At 48.4% G+C, this 22,160-nt stretch overlaps 9 protein-coding genes across 9 annotated transcripts; 6 read left to right on the forward strand and 3 right to left on the reverse strand.

Annotated features, from left to right (window-relative positions):
• Positions 1-19: 19 nt before the first annotated feature.
• I303_102456 (uncharacterized protein) lies at positions 20-4,199 on the forward strand (the record flags this gene model as incomplete). The annotated part of the gene is made up of 19 exons (XM_018405812.1): positions 20-323; positions 387-406; positions 473-500; positions 629-651; positions 863-1,221; positions 1,278-1,293; positions 1,352-1,453; positions 1,510-1,792; positions 1,850-1,920; positions 1,974-2,098; positions 2,156-2,272; positions 2,333-2,601; positions 2,665-2,735; positions 2,794-2,835; positions 2,895-3,079; positions 3,133-3,217; positions 3,284-3,627; positions 3,686-4,089; positions 4,153-4,199. 19 exons carry the CDS (start codon positions 20-22, stop codon positions 4,197-4,199), a joined length of 2,895 nt encoding a protein of 964 aa, XP_018264306.1.
• Positions 4,200-4,496: 297 nt separating this feature from the next.
• I303_102457 (uncharacterized protein) lies at positions 4,497-7,132 on the forward strand (the record flags this gene model as incomplete). The annotated part of the gene is made up of 9 exons (XM_065968548.1): positions 4,497-5,123; positions 5,201-5,451; positions 5,675-5,768; positions 5,834-5,984; positions 6,054-6,189; positions 6,243-6,342; positions 6,402-6,538; positions 6,608-6,631; positions 6,688-7,132. The coding sequence occupies 9 exons, from the start codon at positions 4,497-4,499 to the stop codon at positions 7,130-7,132; spliced, it is 1,965 nt and encodes a 654-aa protein (XP_065824620.1).
• Positions 7,133-7,318: 186 nt separating this feature from the next.
• On the reverse strand, positions 7,319-8,122 carry I303_102458 (uncharacterized protein; the record flags this gene model as incomplete). Its single annotated transcript, XM_018405814.1, has 5 exons — positions 7,319-7,390; positions 7,454-7,514; positions 7,605-7,729; positions 7,783-7,853; positions 8,047-8,122. 5 exons carry the CDS (start codon positions 8,120-8,122, stop codon positions 7,319-7,321), a joined length of 405 nt encoding a protein of 134 aa, XP_018264308.1.
• A 318-nt stretch (positions 8,123-8,440) lies between these two features.
• I303_102459 (uncharacterized protein) lies at positions 8,441-9,703 on the forward strand (the record flags this gene model as incomplete). Its single annotated transcript, XM_018405815.1, has 2 exons — positions 8,441-9,060; positions 9,124-9,703. The coding sequence occupies 2 exons, from the start codon at positions 8,441-8,443 to the stop codon at positions 9,701-9,703; spliced, it is 1,200 nt and encodes a 399-aa protein (XP_018264309.1).
• A 158-nt stretch (positions 9,704-9,861) lies between these two features.
• On the reverse strand, positions 9,862-10,277 carry I303_102460 (uncharacterized protein; the record flags this gene model as incomplete). The annotated part of the gene is made up of 4 exons (XM_018405816.1): positions 9,862-9,879; positions 9,936-10,030; positions 10,104-10,170; positions 10,257-10,277. 4 exons carry the CDS (start codon positions 10,275-10,277, stop codon positions 9,862-9,864), a joined length of 201 nt encoding a protein of 66 aa, XP_018264310.1.
• A 1,642-nt stretch (positions 10,278-11,919) lies between these two features.
• On the forward strand, positions 11,920-14,419 carry I303_102461 (uncharacterized protein; the record flags this gene model as incomplete). The annotated part of the gene is made up of 13 exons (XM_065968549.1): positions 11,920-12,246; positions 12,318-12,348; positions 12,408-12,452; positions 12,509-12,591; positions 12,654-12,660; positions 12,729-12,748; positions 12,809-12,969; positions 13,032-13,122; positions 13,214-13,230; positions 13,288-13,310; positions 13,361-14,118; positions 14,179-14,302; positions 14,373-14,419. The coding sequence occupies 13 exons, from the start codon at positions 11,920-11,922 to the stop codon at positions 14,417-14,419; spliced, it is 1,734 nt and encodes a 577-aa protein (XP_065824621.1).
• Positions 14,420-14,968: 549 nt separating this feature from the next.
• I303_102462 (uncharacterized protein) lies at positions 14,969-16,173 on the forward strand (the record flags this gene model as incomplete). The annotated part of the gene is made up of 5 exons (XM_018405818.1): positions 14,969-15,203; positions 15,265-15,353; positions 15,413-15,493; positions 15,556-15,931; positions 15,992-16,173. The coding sequence occupies 5 exons, from the start codon at positions 14,969-14,971 to the stop codon at positions 16,171-16,173; spliced, it is 963 nt and encodes a 320-aa protein (XP_018264312.1).
• A 108-nt stretch (positions 16,174-16,281) lies between these two features.
• I303_102463 (uncharacterized protein) lies at positions 16,282-17,903 on the reverse strand (the record flags this gene model as incomplete). Its single annotated transcript, XM_065968550.1, has 6 exons — positions 16,282-16,898; positions 16,971-17,061; positions 17,123-17,181; positions 17,233-17,506; positions 17,638-17,745; positions 17,796-17,903. The coding sequence occupies 6 exons, from the start codon at positions 17,901-17,903 to the stop codon at positions 16,282-16,284; spliced, it is 1,257 nt and encodes a 418-aa protein (XP_065824622.1).
• Positions 17,904-18,304: 401 nt separating this feature from the next.
• On the forward strand, positions 18,305-22,112 carry I303_102464 (uncharacterized protein; the record flags this gene model as incomplete). Its single annotated transcript, XM_065968551.1, has 16 exons — positions 18,305-18,410; positions 18,478-18,592; positions 18,650-18,722; positions 18,769-19,124; positions 19,215-19,235; positions 19,289-19,312; positions 19,387-19,553; positions 19,650-19,685; positions 19,734-19,888; positions 19,952-20,060; positions 20,179-20,251; positions 20,342-20,471; positions 20,595-21,521; positions 21,675-21,703; positions 21,756-21,811; positions 21,937-22,112. The coding sequence occupies 16 exons, from the start codon at positions 18,305-18,307 to the stop codon at positions 22,110-22,112; spliced, it is 2,553 nt and encodes an 850-aa protein (XP_065824623.1).
• Between the last annotated feature and the right edge of the window lie 48 nt (positions 22,113-22,160).

Here is a 22,160-nt window from a genome sequence, read left to right on the forward strand (position 1 = left end):
TCGCGCAATCAAAGAGGATATGGCTACCACTAGTCATCCTTCACCGTACTACCAACGACCTTCTCCATATATCAGGACATCGTCTCAAACACCTATAACACCCTCAGCATTGTCGTATACACATACGACGCCTTCTCCACAAATACCGAGCTTCCCACAAATACCATCGACATCGACAACACCGATGAAACGATCGTTACCCCCGGACGTGCCGGGGCAGTACCCTCCGCCGCCAGAAAGGAAGTTTAGCACGGACTCGCATCATCAGCATGACAATGGAAATGGGCAGAAGAAGAAGAGAATAAGTCTGAGTTGTGCCCAGTGTGAGCTCCCATCGCTGTGTTGCGGTACTGTTCCAAGCAGATCATGCTGATGCACTTTGATAGGTGCGAAGCGAAAGCAAAAGGTTTGCGATCTTTCTCGATTGGAGGGATCATCTCTGCTGAGTGCTGACCACGAGCACTATCCATAGTGCAATAGAGAATTTCCATGTAATCATTGTGAGTAACGTATGCAGTTTGCAGCGAGACCTCTCCCGCTGAATTGAGTTGTGTTCCAGGTGTTGGTAAGCATCGACAGTCTAACCATGGCATGCAATATACATGACTGATCGTCTTTGTTATTGAAGCTCGAAAGGTACCAGAGCTTTGTGTAAGTTGAGAGATCGAGCAAAGTCTAAGCTATCATACCACCCCCCTTATCCCTGTGCCGCATATCCACGGCCTTCGTATTCCTTCCCGACACGCCTACCAAATATAACAATCCAGGTTATTTCTTCGAAATTCACCCTTCCCTTTCCGCCATGTCTTTCTGACTTTTACCAAGTTTTATCGCGTATGTGTCAGCTGATCCGACCTCATAGGTACCCTACAATCCTCAAGCCAACTCGAACAGCGGTAACGGACCCGATCCTCAGACCATACAACGACTGGAGAGCATCGAAGCCGTCCTATCGGTCGTGGTCAGGCACACGGGAGGCATCACTCAGTATGATGCCGTGCGAGATTGGATCACGTCATCTCCTTTCCAGAAACATCTGGCTTCCGCCCCTTCCACCCCTTCATCTCCCCACCATTTCTTGGCTCATACAAATTTAGCTGGACCCTCGCGTCTGCTTGCCAATGGGTCCGACGTCGGGCCCACGGATATCGAGAAAGGAGCAAGCTCCGACGAGGATGGACTGGCTAAAGTCGGTAAAGGATGGCTAGGCGAGCTTGAAGGGTAAGCGTCCATTTCATGCGTAACGAACACTGCTGACTCTTCACTCTATTTTACAGTGGACTACCAGAAACTGTATGTGACGTGCCGTGTGAGACTTTTCGAATGGGCACTTGACTGAGTCGTTCCATAGATGAATGTCAACGACAAAGTGAAGATGAAGCTAGACATTCACGGTACCCCTGCGGAAAATTTGCAAAGACTAATAACGGATTGTGGAGTCAGTCCGCATAAAGTGAGTTTCGATACGACTGCGTTCCGGTCAGAAAGCTGACGTCATCCCATTGATAGGTCGCAGAGTTGCTGCAGGAATTACCTCCAAAGCATTTTGCCGATCGCGTAGTAGATTGGTTCTTCGACAAGCTGAACTTTGTACGATATCCAATCGACGAGCGATCATTCCGGGCGTCATATGAGGATTTATATAACAAATCCACCGCAGTCGACCCCTCAAATGTTCGGGCCCTACCGCTAGTCTTCATTGTACTTGCTCTCGCGGTCAGGCAGGCACCAGATGAGTGGGCGGGTGACGAAGAGACAAGAAAATTATCAAGTTTGAGGATGTACTGGAGCTGTGAGCCATTACACGCACACCGACTGCCAAATTCCAATTGCTAATGCAACGTGTCAGCTCGACGAAGTATCTTGATTGCTACAGCCGTACAATCGGAGAGCATAGAATTGGTAATCACTCGACTACTGGTGAGCGGACTCCTGATCGCATTACCAGCTCTCAAGCTGACGGTCTCGGTCAGAGCGCAATGTATCTAGTTTTGATCCATGACAGACGATTGACAGAGTGCTGGTCGCAACTCGGAGCTTCTCTGAGAACAGCCCAAGCAATTGGTCTCCATCGAGATGGCTCAAAGCTAGGACTAGAGTAAGTCGTCAAATTTGGTTCAAACGGGATCAGCATCTGATGTTGTTCTGAACCCAGTCCATTCCAGACGGAATATCGTAGGCGTCTGTGGAGTTATCTGTATCATGCCGATAAGCTGTACAGTCTAGTCCTTGGTCGTCCTCCGAGCATATCGGACAGCTATACCGATACTCAGTGCGTCCAGCTTTCTACTGCGCTTGTACTACCTTGAGCTTGGCTGAGCCTTGGCCACAGACCGCCGTCGAACATCGATCTAACGGAGTATAATCCGGCGCTTGGCTTACCACCGCCTCGTCCATTCACTGAGCCGACTCCGGCACTATTCTTGATTTTGCGGAAGCGATTGGCAGGAATCATCGGCAAGATTGTGCATCACTTCCAGAAGCTCAATGAGCCTGCTCAATACTCCGATGTGGAACGGTTGCAACAAGATCTGGATGCTTTCGTTGATCAGCTGCCACCACACTTCCGCATGCACGATCCAGATAAGACTCTTGACCAGGGTGAGCTGTTCGGTTCAAACCGTATCACGAGCTGGACTGATCGCTTGTTTATTTGTGGTGTAGTGCATTTTTGGCTGCCGGTGCACAGACTGATGCTTCTAACAGAGGTCCTTGTGACTACTATCATCCTCCACGTAAGTCGGGAATCGTAAAGGCATCATAAAACTTTGTGCTCACAGTAGCTTGTCCTAGCGACCTTGGCTTCTGCGAAAATTGTCGAGCGACCGTTATGCGGTATGTGACCACTCACCGAAAGTCCTCGTCTATGGTCGCTGATGACTATTGTCGCGCAGGCATCGCGGACAGCATGTTTCGAAGCTGCAAAGCTGGATTTCCAGATCAGGCAGGACTTCCAGAGAGATGTGCCGGATTTCCGATTCCACGCTATCACAGGTCAATTCAAGATGTTCAATAGCGCTATGATAGCTGGTATAAGCGCTATCATCGATCCGAGAGGACCTGATGCCGACCAGATGAGGTATGTCGTTGACAATGCATCGAAATCAACATTCGGTCTGACTTTCTTGATAGACGGATTCTGACAACATTCCTGGAACAAAATCCTTGGCATGAGGTGGCTAGCAAAGATGCCACAACCCGCAAGGAGGTTCAGATTGTGAGTATCAGTGACACCTTATGCATTTTCTCGAATGATGTATCTAATGATTCTTGTTACAACCAGATACAAACGCTCTCACGCCGGGCGGCACAGATCTTTGAAGACTCTTTCGGCCCCGGAGAATTGAACTCTCATGATAAAGATTCAGTCGCCTTACTGCTCGCCCTTAGGCAGAGTAACGATTCTTCCACTCAGTCTAACGCATACCCTCGAGGTGTTCCACCAAGGGAAGATGCACCAACGCCTGGAGGACCAAGCATGAATCACTTCAGTAAATCGATGCCCCCGCCACGAGCGTGGGGTAACATCGCGGGTGGACCGGTGCAATTCGCACCGGTACATCACGGCGGAATCACCCAAAGTCCTGCTTCTACAGGTAGTCATGAAGACGACCATTCGCAGAAGCTGTGAGTGGAGGCTGATCAACTTCAGATTATATCGCTGACTGGGATCCCCACTCATTAGCTTAGATCACTGGATCAACGCGAATACATCGATGGCGGTCGGCTCGGTGAACGGAGTCGTACCCGCTCTAGACCCAACAGGCGGAATGGGCTATCTACCCATCCCATCAATGTCGACTCCCACGGCCCCGCCCGGTGGTATCAACAACATGTCATTGGGTCCAGGACCTGGATTAGCACCTACTCCAGGCTCTCTGCCTGGGTACAGCAACCAGTTCTTGGAGGAGACGCCAACCTCGACGACCGGCTTCATTGGTCCGCCAGGAGAGTTTGGCTATCCGAATCAATTTGGGTTCATGGGCGGTGTTGGTGATATAGCGATGGGTACAACACCTTTACCAGGCAGTCTACCTATAGAACCGGGAACAGAGAACAGCGACGAGTACTGGAATACCTTGATTGACGGTGAGTCGCGCAGTTATAAATACGTTTTTCGAAATTTTGGCTGATGGTATAACGTTCTTGTAGGTATATTGGGTACAACGACGAACCCTCCGGCTCCGAATGGGCCATAGAGAAGACATACTCACTAGTAGAATACACTATAATGATCGGAAGAATAAGACGATTATGATGATATGAACGGAATTGTGCATCGGTCGTAGTGAATTTATGCATGCGTTTGATTGCGATTGGGTTTCGGCGAATGCCGATTACACGAGACAAATGTAGCACGAATCCCGGAATTCCATAAATACAACCTAACTGCTCGCTATCTTTCCCATTGTTATCATACATCATTCACAGCTATATTAGTGGATTTCACAAGACGAAGTGACTTGCTGCAGGCTGACTCAAGGTTCCTGTGTAACATGTCTGGCTCAAAAGATACTGGTCAGACGAAGCAAACAGCCACTGCCAATCGACCGACCTTACTTCAACCTCCAGCAACCATCGTCTCACCCCCTTCACCGACTGATGCTAAAGATTTCCATCCCCCGACCTTCTCATTCCCACCTCAGCCTAGTACCAACGACAACGACAGTACCGAAGCAGAAGATGCTGTAGAATATGACTCGCCGGAAGAGGAGGACGAAGAAGACCAGAGGAGAAACGAAGATCCACCTACTCCAGCTAGACCGCAGAACACCCATAGACCGTCCTACGGATCTTTGAGTCCTGGACCGCAAGCAGCTATTTCCACTCAGCTTACTCAGTCCCCTCAGAAAGATGGGACACTCCAGCTACCGGACTCTCCTGATCCCTCAGCTTCCTCGACTAGACCGCCGTCGCCTTCTTCTCCGCGATATAGACCGAAAGGCATGCACCACCGCCGAACGAGCTCGACTCACAGGGTGAGAGAGACTACGCATGGGACTCAGACGAGCACGGATGATGGACAGAGAATGATCAATCAGTACAAGATAGGTAGAAGACTAGGACAAGGCGCTTATGCTAAAGTGGAATTGGCGGTAGATGTGGGAACAGGACAAGAATACGTGAGTGTGGTGTGATTCGGTTATCGCTTGAGGGAAACTTGAAAGTCTTGGCATTACTGAAAGGTTCCCTTGATCAGGCCGTCAAAGAGTTCTCCAAATCTCGATTACATTATCAAGCACTGCAAGAGAAGCACCGACAGAACACGAGAGGCAGGATAAGAAGAGCGCAAGCAAGTTCTGCTCAGCCCACGACGGACGCAGCGAATAAGAAAGCGGGTGAGGATGAGATAGCTGAACGAGGGAATCAACCTTGGGGAGGCACAAAGACGATAGAAGAAGATCCGTTAGGTCTGATAAGGAGAGAAGTTGCAATCATGAAAAAGCTTGAGTGAGTCTTCACATTCGATGAGTAAGGGTGTTAGCTAATTTGTTTGACAGTCATCCGAATGTGAGTGATGACAGCTTGGCGTATCGGCTAATATGATTTAGATTGTTCATCTGTACGAAGCAATATCGGTCCCCACGGCAGACGCGTTGTTCCTTGTTCTGGAGTATCTACCGGGAGGTACTTTGATGGAGGTTCATGTGGGAGCAGATGATTCCGATGCCAGGGCACCTTTTGAATTACCTCAAACGAGAGAATATTTCCGTCAACTTTGTCTGGGTCTGGAATATCTACATGCGAATGGAGTTATTCATCGGGACGTGAGTCTGATACACTTCCCTCAACCTTTTCGCTCTTGGCACTGCTGATACAATTGGATAATCAGGTCAAACCCGATAACGTGCTTCTTTCATCGAACAAAGAGCTAGTCAAGCTGTGTGATTTTGGGGTGTCGGAGATGTTCACTGCAAAGGGAGATGATAGGATAAAGAAGTCTGGTGGAAGTCCTGCTTTCCTTAGTCCAGAAAGTTTCACAGGTAAGAAGAATCTTGCAGAGGAGGTTATCACACTATCTTCCAAAAGCTGAATATTACACTCGTCGTTAGCGCATCAGCAGGATCTGCATGGCAAAGCTGTTGACATATGGGCACTGGGTGTCACGCTGTATTGCATGTTGACAGGGAAGCTGCCTTTCAACGTGCCAACGCCCATGGAACTGTTCTCAGCCGTGAGGGAGAAGGAGTAAGCATTTCTCCAACATTTATCGAGGTCAAGCTGATTTTTGTATCATCCAGGCCAAATTTACCGGAACACTGGGAGGATTCGCAGAAAGATCTGATAAAGAGGATGCTTGAGAAGGATCCGAAACGGCGTATAGCTATGACAGACTTGCGGGTGAGCGCATTCTGGTTGACGTCAGACATCCCGGATTAGGTCTGAACAACCTTTCACAGGAACACGCTTGGGTGACTGAGAATGGTCAAGAGCCCATGATTGATACCGAAGCGAACTTGTTCGATGTCGGAAAGCATGTGGAAGAACCTACACAAGAGGAACTCAAGGATGCGATTGGAACCCTGCGGGGTATATTGTGAGTGATATGACCGTCTCAAATCGAAAGTACAAATGATTGGCTCATACTTCGCCCATTGTCTGGTAGCACTGTTATTCGAGCTGTGCAGAAGTGAGTGTCCTCTCGCAGAAGATTACCACAGAGTCAAACGCTGAGTTTCCTTGCAGGATGAAACGGAATCTCGCGCGCAACCGACGTTCCGGCCCTTCTTCTCCTGGATCCACCAATGTTTCTCTTGCCTCCGGCTCGATGGACTCTTACGTCTCACACGGACAGAATACCAGTGCGACATCGATCTCGGATGAAAACGATGATGCAGGATACGGCGATATCGCCGGTGATCAGGTCATGAGTCCCAGGTCGATGAGCAGAGCCTCTACGGGAAATACGGAGAAACAACTATCGGCCAAATTGGAGAAGCTCACCCCACTTGACACCGACGTTGGCAAGCTGTCAGATAGCAAAGATCGTGGACAGGACGACGGGGAGGGAAATGGCGAAAGTGCAGGCAAGGGAGAAGAGGATACACAGGAGGAGGTAGCTCTATTTGATTCGCCTGTCTCGTCAGATGATGAGGTTCAGAAAACACCCGTCAAAGGTGGATCTGATTAAACCCTCTCTTCACTTTCCACTTGGACTGGACAAGGAAAAACGTTGTATATGCGATCTCTCGAGTCGTCACCTTTTATTTTGGGTTTCTTGTATAATCATCAGATCATATTTCTTGTTTCCTACATCATCGCGCGCTCGGCGAATATAATGCATTTTTTGGTACCATGATACAAATTGTTGAGTGTCTTATGCTTGAACGGCTTGTTGGCCGCCGTTGGGGCCTTGTAGTGCTTGGAACTGTTGTTGCAGCCCCATGATCTAATTGTAGCATCTTATCAGCTGAATGATATTGGCTGGATAGGAGTTGAAGCCTTATCTCACCTCGTCTTTCTTCTTGGCGGCTTTCGCTTCACTCTCCTTCAATTGACCCTCGACTCGTTTTCTGAACATCACAATTAGCTTGATCAGTTCTACCTCTTGAATGAAGTGAATGAAGAACAAGTGAACGGCGTGAGACGGAGACTTGACTTACATTTCTGATCGTATGAAATCCAATCGCTTTTCCACATTCACTTTGGCTTCGTTCGAATCTTGCGGAACCAAAGAAGGTCCGACAAGCTTGTATACTGTGTTGTGCGATTTCAACTGCATGAATTCCTGTTTTGAGAACATCAGTATCTATAGATTGTATAGATTGTGGGTGAGCCTACCTTCAATACCAGCTCATTCTCCGATAATTGGGAATCTAATCGTTGTCTAGCTTCTATCACTCCGGCGAGCTCTGCAGATCAGAAAGGTTAGCCAAGCTCGTCCGAAAAGAACTCGCCCCATGATGGCAATCACAGAGCATCAGAATCTTGTATAGCTGGCAAGGCAGTATTATTGGTAGAGCAGATTGCGAAGAAAAGGATATGAGTAAGAAGAGATGAGAAGTACAGGAGAAACGGAAGGGATGAGAGGAGAATGAGCCTGACCTGCTTCAATCTTTTGAAAGGCCAAAGATGATTGTTGGAGCTGCGCCTGCAGCGAGGCTATCTTCGTGTCGGCCATGATGGAAGGTGGGCTGTGAAGCAGAGCGATTATTCGTGAAGCAGAGCCAGTGAATACCAGAAGAAGAACGAGGAATCATACATGGTACATGGCACATGGTGTCCATGCGCGAGCGACTACGACCAGGGTAATGTTGTTGCCATTCAAGTTTATATGGTGATGTCATCACTTGACTAACTCACCAGCTTCGTCAACCGCTATTCATGCTGTTGTTGCCACCTCATTGCACATGATTATAAGCTTCTTATGGTGATCCTATTCACGGAGAATCGACGGCTCGCTACGTCGAAGAGAATCATGTAGTAGCTCCCCCGAAGAATGGCGAAAGAACCTCCGAATAGCTCACAGAAGCGTGCTGCGCCGATAAGCGCTTCGGCATTCGCATTCTCTCTATCGACTCCGAGAAACAAGAAACCGAAAGTATCCACAAATGGAACCACTCCGCTTTCCTCGCTGCGTAGCTCGGCTCAGACGCCTAATCACGATGTCAAGGAAGAGCCTGCAACGCCTCTGTCACACCCTAGGCTTCCTCGAGAGCAATCACAGACACCTCTTCGAACCCTCAATCAAGATGAGGATCATCACCAGTTCACGAATATGGTAGAAACGCCTCGTAAAGTACCGATACTGAAACCTCTGAATGCGTTCAGTACCCCATTTACACCCAAGCAGAAACTCGGTGATCTGGATCCGCGACTGACCTCGTCTAAGACGCTGAGAAGGTTGAATGAGAGAGTGCGAGATGTCACCCCGCTTAAAGACAAGACTAAAGAATTGGAGCTGGATTCGAAACCGAAATTCGCCCTACATGAAACACTGCTTTCTGATCAAACGAAAGGGGATCTCATGTTGCACACGAAGAAGGCGTTGCTGGAGGAAGATGAGGGGCTGGGTGTCTCGCCTAGGGGGAAACGTATTGCGAAATGGAGCGGACGTGGGTGAGTGGTGTGGTTTCATTCTACATGAAGGAAGCTGATCGCTATTGGATTCCGGTGTTATAGTGCAACTCCGCCTTCAGTTCACCTTGCAAATTTGCTTTCTTCCTCAAACGCCTCAACACATCTATTCTACACCTCAATGCAGCATCTGCTCTACCCGTCCCAACGAGCCGGAGCAGCGATGCTAAAGAATCGCATCTCAACTGGAGAGACGAGCGCGAACTCCGTATCCCCTTTACAGCATATCGAGAACTCGGCGACTATACAGATGAAGATCATCGAGCCTGTACAAGGCGCAACCCATAATTCGATTATCTTCCGGTGCGAGCCTATCAATTCCGGGGATCAAGGTAAAGCAGGCACAGTACCGGTAGTCTTCCAGCCATTGCCCAGTGAATGCCCTAAATTGGGCATTGATCCGAAATTGCTGGCGATGAAGATGAGAGATGATGCGCGGAAAGAATGGCGACTTGGTGTTTGGGCTTGGACAGAGGTCGAAATTCCGATGGGACCTGAGGAAAGATGGGGAGATGGAACAATGGTAACGGGGACTGGGACTGAAGGGATTATCGGTGATGCGAAGTCTATGAAGGCGTTGATAGTGACGAGATATCTGATTGTGGAACGACCTTTTGTAGGTTAATCAATTCGATACATGTTTCAATATGTTCATATCTTCAACCTAGAAAAGTCGTATTCCATTATATGTAACCCATACAATCAAGCCTAAATCTTGCGCTCCCCTTACAACGCTTACAACGACAACAAGAATGATGGAGCCATAAATATGTCGTCATCTGCTCAATAGCCGTAACCGTACTGAGGAGATGATTGTCAGCCGAATTCAGCCAGCATGGAATGGATGGGGGACTCACATGTTGACTATACGCACAAGGATTATTCGCAATCATACCATAGGGATAACCCATTCCCATCCCCATGCCGTACATGCCGGCTCCAAGGCCATATCCTGTCAAGCGATGATGATCAATTAGCTTCGGATTTTCGGATGAAGGGGACGTCGTGGACGGGAGACGACTCACCCATACCTCCATATCCACCCATTATATATGGGATTCCCAGGCCTCCAGCATAGTAAGGGCTCATCATCTTAGCCAAATACACGGTCAATCAGTCTCTTCGTCTGCGTGCTGGTAGGACTAAAATAGCGAACGGGTGTGACAGACTTTACTCACAGTGCCGTAGGGAGCGAACATGTTCATTGTGTACGGTGACCAATATCCTCCATACATCTACTTGTCGAAATGTGAGATGTTCCCCTTGTCGCCGTTGTCGAAAGGTTTGAGCAATACGTACGTTTGGTGATCAAGAGGTGATGATTGTATCCTGTGAATTATGAGTTTGTGCGGTAAAGTGGATTCTATGTGAATATGTGATCTGTCAATATTTGCCACTCAGAGATTCTCAAGGTGAGATCTTTGGGAAGATGACGTCTGATATGGTCGTGATAGTGACCAGGGGTGAGGTGATGACCAGAACCCTCCATTCATCCCATGACGACAGTACCAATACCAAATGTTGGTAAGGGTACCGGTCCGAGCGTGATGGTCAGATCTTCGGGTAACGCAGGATCAAGGACACCGGAGGCACAAAGGAATGATATCTCTAAGCAGGGGAAGATATGTCTAGATTCACGTACTTGTCAATGAGTCTGTTTCGAGTATCCTTGAAGTATTATTTGACAAAGGAGCTGATCTATATTTCTGCAATTGCGATGTGTAATCAAAGATATAGCTGTGATGACAAGAGAAGGAAATCGGGATCATAGAGATGTGTGTTCGGCACATGAGTGAGTGGATGATGGTGACCGTGATGAAGGGATCAATTTTAGGTTAGTCAAGAAGGATGAGTCAATCATCATTCGTCAACACAGCTTCGCACATTCAAACACGCGTATTTGAGTCATTCAGCTTGTTAGTAGTACTTCAAATCTTGACTTCCTGACTCGGTAGACGTCAAGCTCCTACGAGGTCATCATATGCTGTTGGCATTGAGTTCTTGCATTGACAGTTGGTCGACTCAGTCTGTTATGTAGTCTGGTACGAATGAAGACATCTGTCGCGTTGCAGGATCTTGTCCTCGGAAGGCTAAGATCCGTGCAGATGTCTGCGGTTGAAACCCGCAAATCCCCGCGGGGCATTGCGTTCTTATCTGCGGCAAGAGCTTTCGGGCTGACCATTACGAATTTATTTGAATTGAATCACAAAAAGTGTAATCTCAGGACAAGGGATATTCAGGGATTTGAGCTTTCACCACGTCATTCACCTCTTTTGGCTGGTGTTCCACCGTGTTCCCCCAAAGGTGCAAGCGACTTTGTCCAAAAACTCCAACCACGAAAGAGCGGACAACGAGATCCGATAAAGTGGAATTCAAGGGGGTGCACAAAGTTCGCATACTATTCGTAGACTCGAGTGTACTTCTTCATCTGCTTCTTGGATCTATCTTTTTCAACACAAATACGTATTGTCAAGCAGTGAGTAAGTGTCCCGGGCGCATCATAGCGCCCTTTTGATCCTGTTATGGGTGATCTATCCAGCTGACATGGTAATCTGGTAATCCGTTAATCTCTTTCTTTCTTTTCCCCCTTCCTTTGTCGTCAAGCACAGTCCACGCACAAAACCACACAAACACAGCAATCAAAGATAATCCAAGTAGTAAGTAAGGTATTCCGCGCTCCTTGCTTCTCATAATCGTTAAATTCATTCGATCCCACTCTTCCCGTTTCTATCTTCTTACCGCAACTTCGCCTTCTCACTTTCTTAAAGCTTTATCTGGACAAGTCAGCTAATCAGGATGACTTCCCCTTTTCAAGGCTTCAGCCAGCTGCATTCGCCCAAGATGTCGTCGATCGCAGAATCCCTCGTCAACAAATTGAATGGTCTCAACACTTCCGACTCAGCTCCAACCGGTCAATCTCCTTCCGCTCCCGCATCCCCGACCTCCGGAACTCCGAGACACGGATCAGTTTTGGACAATGGAACGAACATTGGTTCCGCCTTAGGCAGAAAGCCATCTGTCGGAGGAACCAGACCAAGCTTCGCAATGTCGAGCAATGAGATGGAAAGGAGAGGCAGCGCCGGAAGTACTGGTAGAATCAGTAGAAGAGGTAGTAACATCGTCATGACCCCGAGTGGTGCTCAAGCCGTTTACCACACAAGGACACAAGTGAGTCAAGCTAAACATAGCATCTAAGACAGCTGAGAATATATCACTGACGAAATATACACCTTGGACAGGACGACGTCGAGTTGCCCCACGCTGAGAAAAGTGCGTGATTGCAGCAAGCGCAATTCCGCTGAAAATGTCCAGCTGATAGAATCGTATAGAGACCATTGCGGATCACTTGAGAAAGTATGAGAGTCTTCTGACCCGTGAGTCATCCGCCAATCCTTCTAAAGTGAGAATGACAGCTCAATCCTCGATGTAGTCACTCCTCAACGAATGCGTATGATTGTGCATGCATTCGAAGACACCTTGGACAACGGTTTGCAAAAGGATGGACAGATTGTGGTGAGTCTGGTTATTTTGTAGGTCGCAGGCTAGTTGCTGATCACATTCACTTCTGCTTGCAGCCTATGAGTAAGCTGTCGCTCGCTCTTTCGGATTTGCCGGATAGTAAATATACTGACCGCATTACCGATTTTCAGTCCCTACATTTGTTTTCGGCGTAAGTACACCTGGAAATATTTCGGTGAAGTACGCTGATTATCATGTCTTGCCAATGTAGTGGCCTTCCGGCACGGAAGTTGGTGAATACCTTGCCTTGGATCTTGGAGGTACCAATCTCCGAGTCTGTCTTGTCACCCTCCAGGGACAAGGTAAATTCCAAGTCACTCAGACTAAATACCGATTGACCGAAGAGCAGAAGCAAGACGAAGGTCAAAAGCTGTGAGTCACTCTGCCGTGTGACCATGGTATACCAGAAAAATGCTGATCGAGCATCATAATAGCTTGGACTTCTGTGCCGAATGTTTAGATTCTTTCATTCGAGATACTTTGGGTAGAACGGAAGAAGACGGTTTGCTCCCTCTTGGTTTCACCGTAGGTGTTCTGTGCCCCATGGTCTCTGACGAATGTGCACCACCTTGTCAAATGTTCTGCATCACTGACCAACATGTCTCGTTTTGTCTAGTTCTCCTACCCATGCTCGTAAGCCAAATTCTTTGGCCCTCAGCTTTTTCCAGCTGACTTCTCTTGATTGTGCAGACAAGACAAGATTGACCACGGTGGTAAGTGCCATTCTTCCCCTGCTTCACTGGATAAGCTGACATCGGTATAGTCCTCATTCGATGGACCAAGGGATTCGGCGCTCCAAACATCGAAGGTCGAGATGTAGCTGCCATGTTCATGGACAGTCTGAAACGATTCAACGTTCCTGCCGAGCTCACAGCTCTCATCAACGATACCACTGGTACTCTTATTGCCTCCAACTATGTTGATCCACACACAAAGATCGCTGTGATCTTCGGTACTGGTTGTAATGCCGCATACATGGAGAATGCCGGATCCATCCCGAAGATCGACAACATTGGTCTCCCCAAAGAACAGGGTATGGCCATCAACTGTGAATGGGGAGCCTTCGATTCCTTCGACCATCAACATCTCCCAAGAACGAAATACGATATCATTATCGACGAGTCGTCTAACAAACCCGGAGAGCAATCATTCGAGAAGATGATCGCTGGTCTGTACCTCGGAGAGATCTTCAGATTGATTATCTGCGAGCTTATCGACGCCGGTGATCTGTTCTTGGGTCAAAACACCTACAAGCTTGAAAAAGCTTATGCGTTCGACACTGCTTTCTTGTCGTTGATGGAAAGTGATGTTACCGATGAACTTCTTACCGTCATCGGTGTCTTCACCCATTTCTTCGGTGTCGAGACTACCTTGGAGGAACGACAATTCTTCAAGAAGTTGGCCGTTCTGATCGGTACTCGATCAGCCAGACTTTCTGCTTGTGGTATAGCCGCTATCGTCAGCAAGAAAGGGTACCTTGATGAAGGGTGTGCTGTCGGTGCCGACGGATCTCTTTACAACGTAAGCTTGCTATTCGCTTGCTTGCTCCTCGGTATTGAGCTGATAGATTTCGTTAAACAGAAATACCCCAACTTCGCCAACCGAGTCCACGCCGCTCTCGTCGACATCTTCGGAGAGAAGGGTAAGAACATCGTCACTCACCACGCTGAGGATGGTTCTGGTGTAGGAAGTGCTATTATCGCAGGTGAGCTTTTTCGTCGAAATAGCACCTTCATTGCTGCTCATGCTGAATATATGATCAAATCATCTTGTAGCGATGACCAAAGCACGAAAAGATGAAGGATACTTTGTACAATACTAATTGAATCAAAGACTAGGTAGGACCAGACGTCTCTATAGAGGGCGGAAACATGAAAAAAGGGAACGGGGGGACCAACAGGGCTTAACGTGTAATAATGGAACTCATTGTGAAAATGACAAATTGCTATGCAGATAAACTATATCATCATCAATGCACATACTGACGGGACTCACCCTCACACATTTGAGGTACTTTCGAGACTTTGATCAATCACACCATAATGCGTTAAGCAAGAAGGATACAACCTTACGGCCATGATAACAGGAGGAGCTGACGAGATGATGCAGAGTAATTGTTGTGTGTTTGTGATGGTTGTCAGGAACCTGTTGCCGAATAAGTGTCCATCAACACTGCATCCCCTCGACTTCTGTCATCACACAAGCTTGCTTCAATCTGTTGTCTTTGCTTTTATCCTTTGAGTTATCGAAAGCATCCACTGCTCAACAATATATGAGCGTTAGCTTATGTAGTCAAGCTTATGGTATAGTCACTTTGCTCGACTGTTTCCCGTGAACCGATCGCAATCTCAGTAACATCAAGCATATCAAAATGGCTGCTCCAGGACGACATACGACGCAATCCATTTACCCGCTCACACCTCCTCCAACAGTCCATCAATCCCGCACAATTGGTCCGCGACAACGAGACTCAGCAACACCATGTCCCGGACTCCCACACGATGACAAGACTTTGTCCAGGGATGGCGAGGGTGATTGGCGAAAATGGCCTGTGACTTTGTACAATACGCGTACATCTCGTCAGCTCCTCGAAACCAACACAACATGTGAGTTCATGGCTCTCATTTGTGCTTGGTTGTAAGTATCATTGCTGATGCTCTTGAGTAGCGGAGACGATACAAACAGATAAGGGGAAATCTAAAGCGCCACTATTCTTACCGAGCAGTCCAGAGCCGGAGCAAGAAGACGTTGAGATGGTCAGTCACCATGGATGACCTCGAAGGCAGGTGATGGATCTGACTCTGGCTCTACATAGGGTGATAATAATGTTGAAAGCGACGATGACGAGATCGTATACATGGGAAAGGCGACAGAGGAAGTGATGAAACATCGAATTGTGAGTATGCAGATTATGCTAGTGCTCAGTAATGCTCGCTGATCCATGTCGTTGCACAACAGCTCAGTACCGACGAGCACGACCATCACCTTGTTCCCAGATCGAGCGGTGCAGAGCTCCCTTCGAACAGTGGACACAATGTACAGATCGTCAGCCAAGACAAGCGGAAGAGGCGCGATGAAGAAGAGGAGTCCGACGATGAGGATGAGGATATCTCCTTCGTCGGGCGAGTCTACAAATATCCTCGAGCGGAACTCGATCAAAACGGAGCGAATAGCCCGAAAGAAGACACGCCTCTGCATATCATGTCTCCACAGAGTCAGCAGTCGAAAGGGTGCTGTACCTGCGGTGGACGGGATGTCATCGGCTCGGCGACAGCCAATAGCAAAGGGTCAGGCAGTCATACGCTTTCTAATCGAATTAGAAGCAATATCTTAGGTGAGTTCGATGAGATGTTCTGCTTAGCGCAGCGCTGATACCGTCGCTGGAAACCCCCAGCTCTACTTCTGAATCAAGAGCAGTCGTTATATCTCCAGCTTCGATCCGATCCGCTAATCAAGGATTGGAAGGATATCGCCGAGCTGGTCGGTGCGAAAAGAGAGGATTACGATAGAGTGCGATTTGCCTCTCGATGGTTGCAGGACAATCTGCCGAATCTGCTTGCTCAAGGTAAGATATGAAGTTCGATGCGAGTGATGATCGTAGATCGCCCTTGCTTCTGTAACTTGAAGGGATTCAGTATTCACTCAGGACATGCCACTGTAGATGGATAAATGCATACAACACGGTTATTGCCCTGCAAGCGCAATCATCTCCTCCTCGGTCAGAGTACCCATGACTTCGTCTAGACTATCACTTCCGTATTCTGTGTCCTGACTTCCTGCACGTGTTCGACTTTCATTGACCAGCTCAGCGAGCCTAGGTGTTGCGATTGCAGATTTGGGGTTCTCCTGAGCCATGATAGCGTCTCGAATGGCTGCAGGATAGAATGAGGCGAAGGTTAGGTAGGAAGTGTGCCCTTTCATATCCGGAGTGGGCTTTGTGAGAACAACGCTATCATATTGGGTTGTTGGGTCAATCCAACTTGACGGATCTTGTGTGGCGCTCCCCTCTTCTGCATTCTCCCCTTCTTCATGCGCGAGTCCATTGACAGGATCCATCAGGTCATCTGGCTTGTCCTCTAATTTCCGCTTCGACCCAGCTTCAGCGGTCGGACTTGCATCTGCTTCGTTCTGTCGTCTAGCTTTGTTACGAGCGATCTTCATTTGGATCGCTCTTCTATCCGTTTTTCTCTTTTCGTGTGTTTTCAATTTCTCGACAATGGACGAGACCGAATTCAAATGATCTTGGTCATTTGGCACAACTAGCTCGTGTGTCCGTATGAGCACTTCCTGGGTAGAAATCTCTGAACAATACCAATTTACTATTAGCTACTGATTGATACTGAAAGACACGAGAGCCATGCGTCGAAACCCACCTGCGAAACCTTCTGCTCTTAATGTGGACACTGTCTTCAGCACTTGTTCTAGACATGGACTGAAGCAGCATATTTTCGTTATGACGTCAGGCTATGTCACAAAAGTCAGGCCATGTTGTTATTTCTGAACAGAATGCAAAGATGGAGCTTACTCGAAGGGTCTTCATTGCATGTGGTATGGCTTCCCATGGTGCCGGCAAGTCCAAGAAGACTGAAAGCAATTGTCAGTTACCATCCGGAGAAACAACAGAGAAGGTCCTACCTGCTTCTACATCGGCCACATCGCCAAAGCCATCTTTACAGACATTGCGATGCTGCAGACGTACGTTTTCTAATCCATGAGACTTGAACTCCTCCAAAGCCTTCTCATACCTTGGTTCATGATATTCGAAAGAATACACTTGACCGGTAGGACCTATCGTTCTCGACAAGCTATGGGTCATACTTCCACTTCCCGTTCCGGCTTCTATCACCTTTCCTCCTACCCTTATACCCAATCGCATGGTGATATACGAGATATCCGGCAAATATAGAATCTGAGTTCGGTGCGGAAGTGACAAGGTCCATAATTCTGGTGTGGGTCTGAGAATGTGTATGTATCCGGAGTGAGGTGGAGGAGAATGGAGCTATCATGAGTCAGCCCGAAGCTAACAGATAGCTGACCTACTTTGGTCCCGAATTTCTGGCCTATCAGGTCATCATGGGTGTATCTTCCATACTTGTTATGCAGAACCTCGCCAGGGGTGATTGTGATTGCCGTCAGATTGTCCCTAGACTATGAAGAGTCAGCGTTATCTTTCACCATTTCGACCTTGACGAACTGACCATGTATACGATGACCAGATCACCGGCTTCGATGGCCGACCGAGAATGAAACATGGATCTGCTCATAGAGCTCGAGGCCGAGGTCTCGAGCAGGTTACCGTTTTCCATCATAGATTCCTGGCCGATGATTGTCGTATACGTCGCAATCGATATATAGGTTCCGTCAGATCGAAGCACGGAATTTGAGATCCTCACCAGCCGTATTCGTGTTGAAGGGTGTTAACAGCTGAGCTTAGCTGGAACGGCTGCGAATGCGATATGATTGAATGCGAAACTTGGACAGTATGAGCATAGGCAACAGGCAAAAAGTCAACTTTCAAGATTATTTACACAAAGGTGAAGTTACGTAATCAGATACCAGTCAGAAAGTTGAAAGTAAGAGAGCGAGCACTGATGATCCCCCCCACGGCAACAAGTGGTCTATTAACTCTCTTCGTCTTCTTGCTTATAGGTCAGAACCGTCAAGCCCCAGAGCCCGATAGCGCAAGACCTGAGAGGCATATCCAGCCATGTCCTCAGACCTTCGTGGGCTCTTACATGCTCTTGTCAACCCTCAGTCCAATCAGCGGTATGTGCAAGATCAACAGACCTTCACCGAGCTGTTCAAGGAACCAGGTCAGTCTCGCTACCAATGCCCCCTTCAACGCGTGGACGTAGATCTGGCTGGCTGACACACCTATAGAGTTCTTCATTGCTCTGCAGGCCTTGGCTGCCGATAGATCCTTGTCCCAGCAGGAACGTCTCATGGCCTCGGTCATCACTGCTAGAGAGCTAAAGACAAAATGGCGCAGTAAAGCGTAAGTACCCTAGCTGATAGCATATTTACCATTCAACCGATTGACAATCTCATTCAGTCTCGTACCGGAATCTCGCAAGCCCGAAGTGAGAGAGAGACTCTTTAGTTTCTTGGAGGAAGCAGACTCAGCGGTATGTGTAATCAAGCCTGAAATTCCTCTTGCTCATGTCAGCTTAGATCGCTCGACCTCAACTCGGTTTGCTAGTCGCAATAGCAAGAATCGAGTATCCCAAAACCTGGCAAAATCTCCCTCAGCTCCTCCTTGAGCCTTTACTTACTTGTTTGGCGCATCTTGACAATCTCTCCACCTCCTCTTCCTCTACAAGTACCGTTCTCATCAACACTCTTTGGACCATCAATGCTCTCGTCAAGGAATGGCGAACGGTGAAAGTATCTCACGGAGCTCTCGTCATGCAGAAGTTTGAAGACATCTTCACCGATCCGGTCGGGAGAGTGCTCGCCGTATGGGGAGAACACGAGCGTAATGGCGCGGAGGATTTGGCACTCAATGAAGCTGGCCGATATGCCTTCAAGTAAGTCTGAACGAGACAACCCGTAGCTGATGACGTAGGATATTGGCTCGGCTCTGTCAATGGCAATGGTCTCGAGCCAAAGGTCTGCAGACTCAGGAAGCCCACCAGAAGGTGCGTCTATCGCAGTCCAAGTAGCTTTTGAATGCCTCTGACCCTGCACGTAGATCACCTCGCTCGTACACCATACCGTGCACCATGCACCTATCCTCCAATCCCATCGCATACGTTTGGTGTCCGGGTCTCACTCTGATAAACTCATCAGGTCACTGACTAAGCATCTTCGAGCCATCGGTAAATGGTGGAGAGTGATGATTGGTCTGGACGCCAAAGGCTTCTGCAACGTGCCAGGGGTTACAACGGGAGTCGGATGGTGGTGGGGCGAAGTCGGAAGCGTGGTGGCTGGATCAGATGGCGCTGTAGCGAACGATGGTGGGTGTTCTCGAAGTGGACATTGCTGACGATCAGACTCCGACTCTTGTCCGTACCCGAAACGTTTCCTCCTGCTGGGTCTCCTCTTGTTCAAAGACATCTTACCTATCTTAGCTCATGACCATGGTGACAGTGAGTTCGCAATCGAAGTAATGTTGATACCAAACTGAATGCATGCAGTCTTCACACCTCACTTCATTCTGTCGGCTTTCCACCTTCTGATCGACAAACTTCTGCCATTGACATCAACGGACCTCGAAGCGTTGGAGGATGAGCCGGAGGAATGGCTGATTGGGGAGAGTTTCGATGAAGAAGCCTGGGCATTCGAGTTCAGAGTGAGTCGTCGAGCGTTTGCATGTTCATGCTTTGTGTCTGATCAATGTCATCGTTATCCATAGCCCTGTGCCGAGCGTGTTCTCATAGCCTTGAATAACGCGTGTCGGAATATACCGAAAGAGCAGAAGGTCATTGAGCCAGAGATGATCAAATTGCTGGCCACGGCAGAATGTAAGTCGAGCACTTTAGGCCTTGCTAACATATTAAGCTGCACCACCTAGTGATTTGCCTGCGATACTGAGGAGAGAATCTGTCTACTGCGCTCTTGGCAGGCTGAGTAGATCCGTAGCGGCTTATGGCGGCGTGGACTTCAACGCCTTGTTGAATGGAATGACAAGTTGGATTGGTAGTGGTCAACCACTGTGAGTTCATGCAGCGAAAGAGCGAGAGCTGACGATTAGTCATCGAATCATCAAGAGACGGATTGCTTGGCTCATCGGCGAGTGGGTCAGCGCGGATGAGGAGGCCGCCAAATTGCCCATCGTCTGGCAAATGCTCATTCATCTGTTATCGGAGCGAAGTGATGCGACGGACAAGGCCGTCCAGCTTAGTGCATCTATCGCAATCAAGGAAAGCGTAGACGTAAGTGGAACTGGTTGCAATCCTCGCTGACAACGCAGTTATGGGAACTGCCTATCGATTATTTCGTTCCTTATATACAACAAACCGTTGAAGAACTGTAAGTGCATATGATTATCTGTGAAGCTGACAGATAGAACCAAATTATTGGGTGAAGCTGCGACGCTGGACGGAAAACGTTACGTTAATGAGACTATCGGCGTGATCATCGAGAGAGTAGGGGATCACATTTCACCATTCTTACCCAAACTTGCCCAATCGGTCCCGGTTTTATGGCACAGTTCCGCTGGGCTTGAAGGTGAATGGCTATTCAAGGCATCTCTTGTGGTCCTCACCACCAAATTAGTCTCAGCGGCAAAGACGACCTCGGGGGATCTGATGGAACTGGTGATCCCGTTGATCGAGGAAAGTCTTCAACCGCCGGCCAAGGACTTCTTCGAAGAGGATGGCTTAATCCTCTGGCAAACGGCTCTCTGGAATGCCGCTTCACCTTATCAGCCCACGAGGGAGACTGGCCTGATCCGATTGCTGCCAGGCTTGCTAGCGATGCTGGGTGACAACATGGATCTCTTGTCAAAGCTTTTACCACTCCTCGACTCCTATCTTCTCCTTGATTCTGCCGGTATCACTCAGAATTATGGTGAAGCTATCACGTCCACTTTCGCGAGGGCTTTGACAACAAGCAAACCCAATGCGGAAGCGATCAGTCGAATCCTGGTCACCGTCACACTCCTTGTGCGAACCGCTCCTCTGTCCCAATTGGCTCCTCTCCTACTCCATTCCGGCATCTTCCAGCATATCGCGACGGCGCTGGAAGACGATAAAGCGTCCGGCCTCATCCTGGCTGCTTATCTAGAAATCCTGTCTCGCATAGCTATGCTTGATCCAAATATATTCTTACAAATGGTCGCGGAATCGGCACGCTCTCAACATAAGGAAGGTGCGAAGGTTTTGGAAGAAGTGCTCGATGCTCTTTGGAGAAACTTTGATTACGTGGGCGAAACCAGGATGAGAAAGGCTGTAGCGATGGGTGCAGGTGCTCTGCTGACAACTGTGAGTCGTTGATGAACATGATGACGCTAATAGGAGTAGGGCGACCACCATGTCCTGGATCGCTTCGATGGGGAATTCAGTAAGTCTTCATGGGGTTTGACCTGGGCTGACATCTCAGTGAATATATTCCTTGACGTGTTGGGCGAAGTTCAGGTCGCGCAAGACGATCCGAACGGGATCGAGTGAGTATCGGCTTTCAATCATCTTTATAGTCTGGATGCTGACACCGCACAGAACCGGTTTGCGACCATGGCAAGACGAACATTCTACTCAATGGTCTGACATACAACGTGAGCTCGTATTCACTGCCACGCTCTTGTCCCAACAGTGTCTCTGTGATAAAGACCTCTGCCGACAGGCTGCAATGTCAACCACCCCAAGCGGAACCGAGTCGCTGACTGATCAACTCGTGCAGATACTCCCGAGGGTCAACGCAGAATCACTTTGGAAGACAACGATCCAGCGTACTCTGTCCCGTTGAAAGGCTACGTGGTCCAAGTGTTGCATCAAGCGCATGCTCATGGGCTCGGCCCCTACTGGGAAAAGGCGGATGCGGGCACTAAAAGCAGTCTGGAGAAATTCCTCAGTTAGCCTGCATCAGGTTTTGTGCTGCATCTCACGAAACCGTAATGACATGTA

Source organism: Kwoniella dejecticola, chromosome 3, assembly GCF_000512565.2.
Source record: "Kwoniella dejecticola CBS 10117 chromosome 3, complete sequence".
Taxonomy (NCBI): domain Eukaryota; kingdom Fungi; phylum Basidiomycota; class Tremellomycetes; order Tremellales; family Cryptococcaceae; genus Kwoniella; species Kwoniella dejecticola.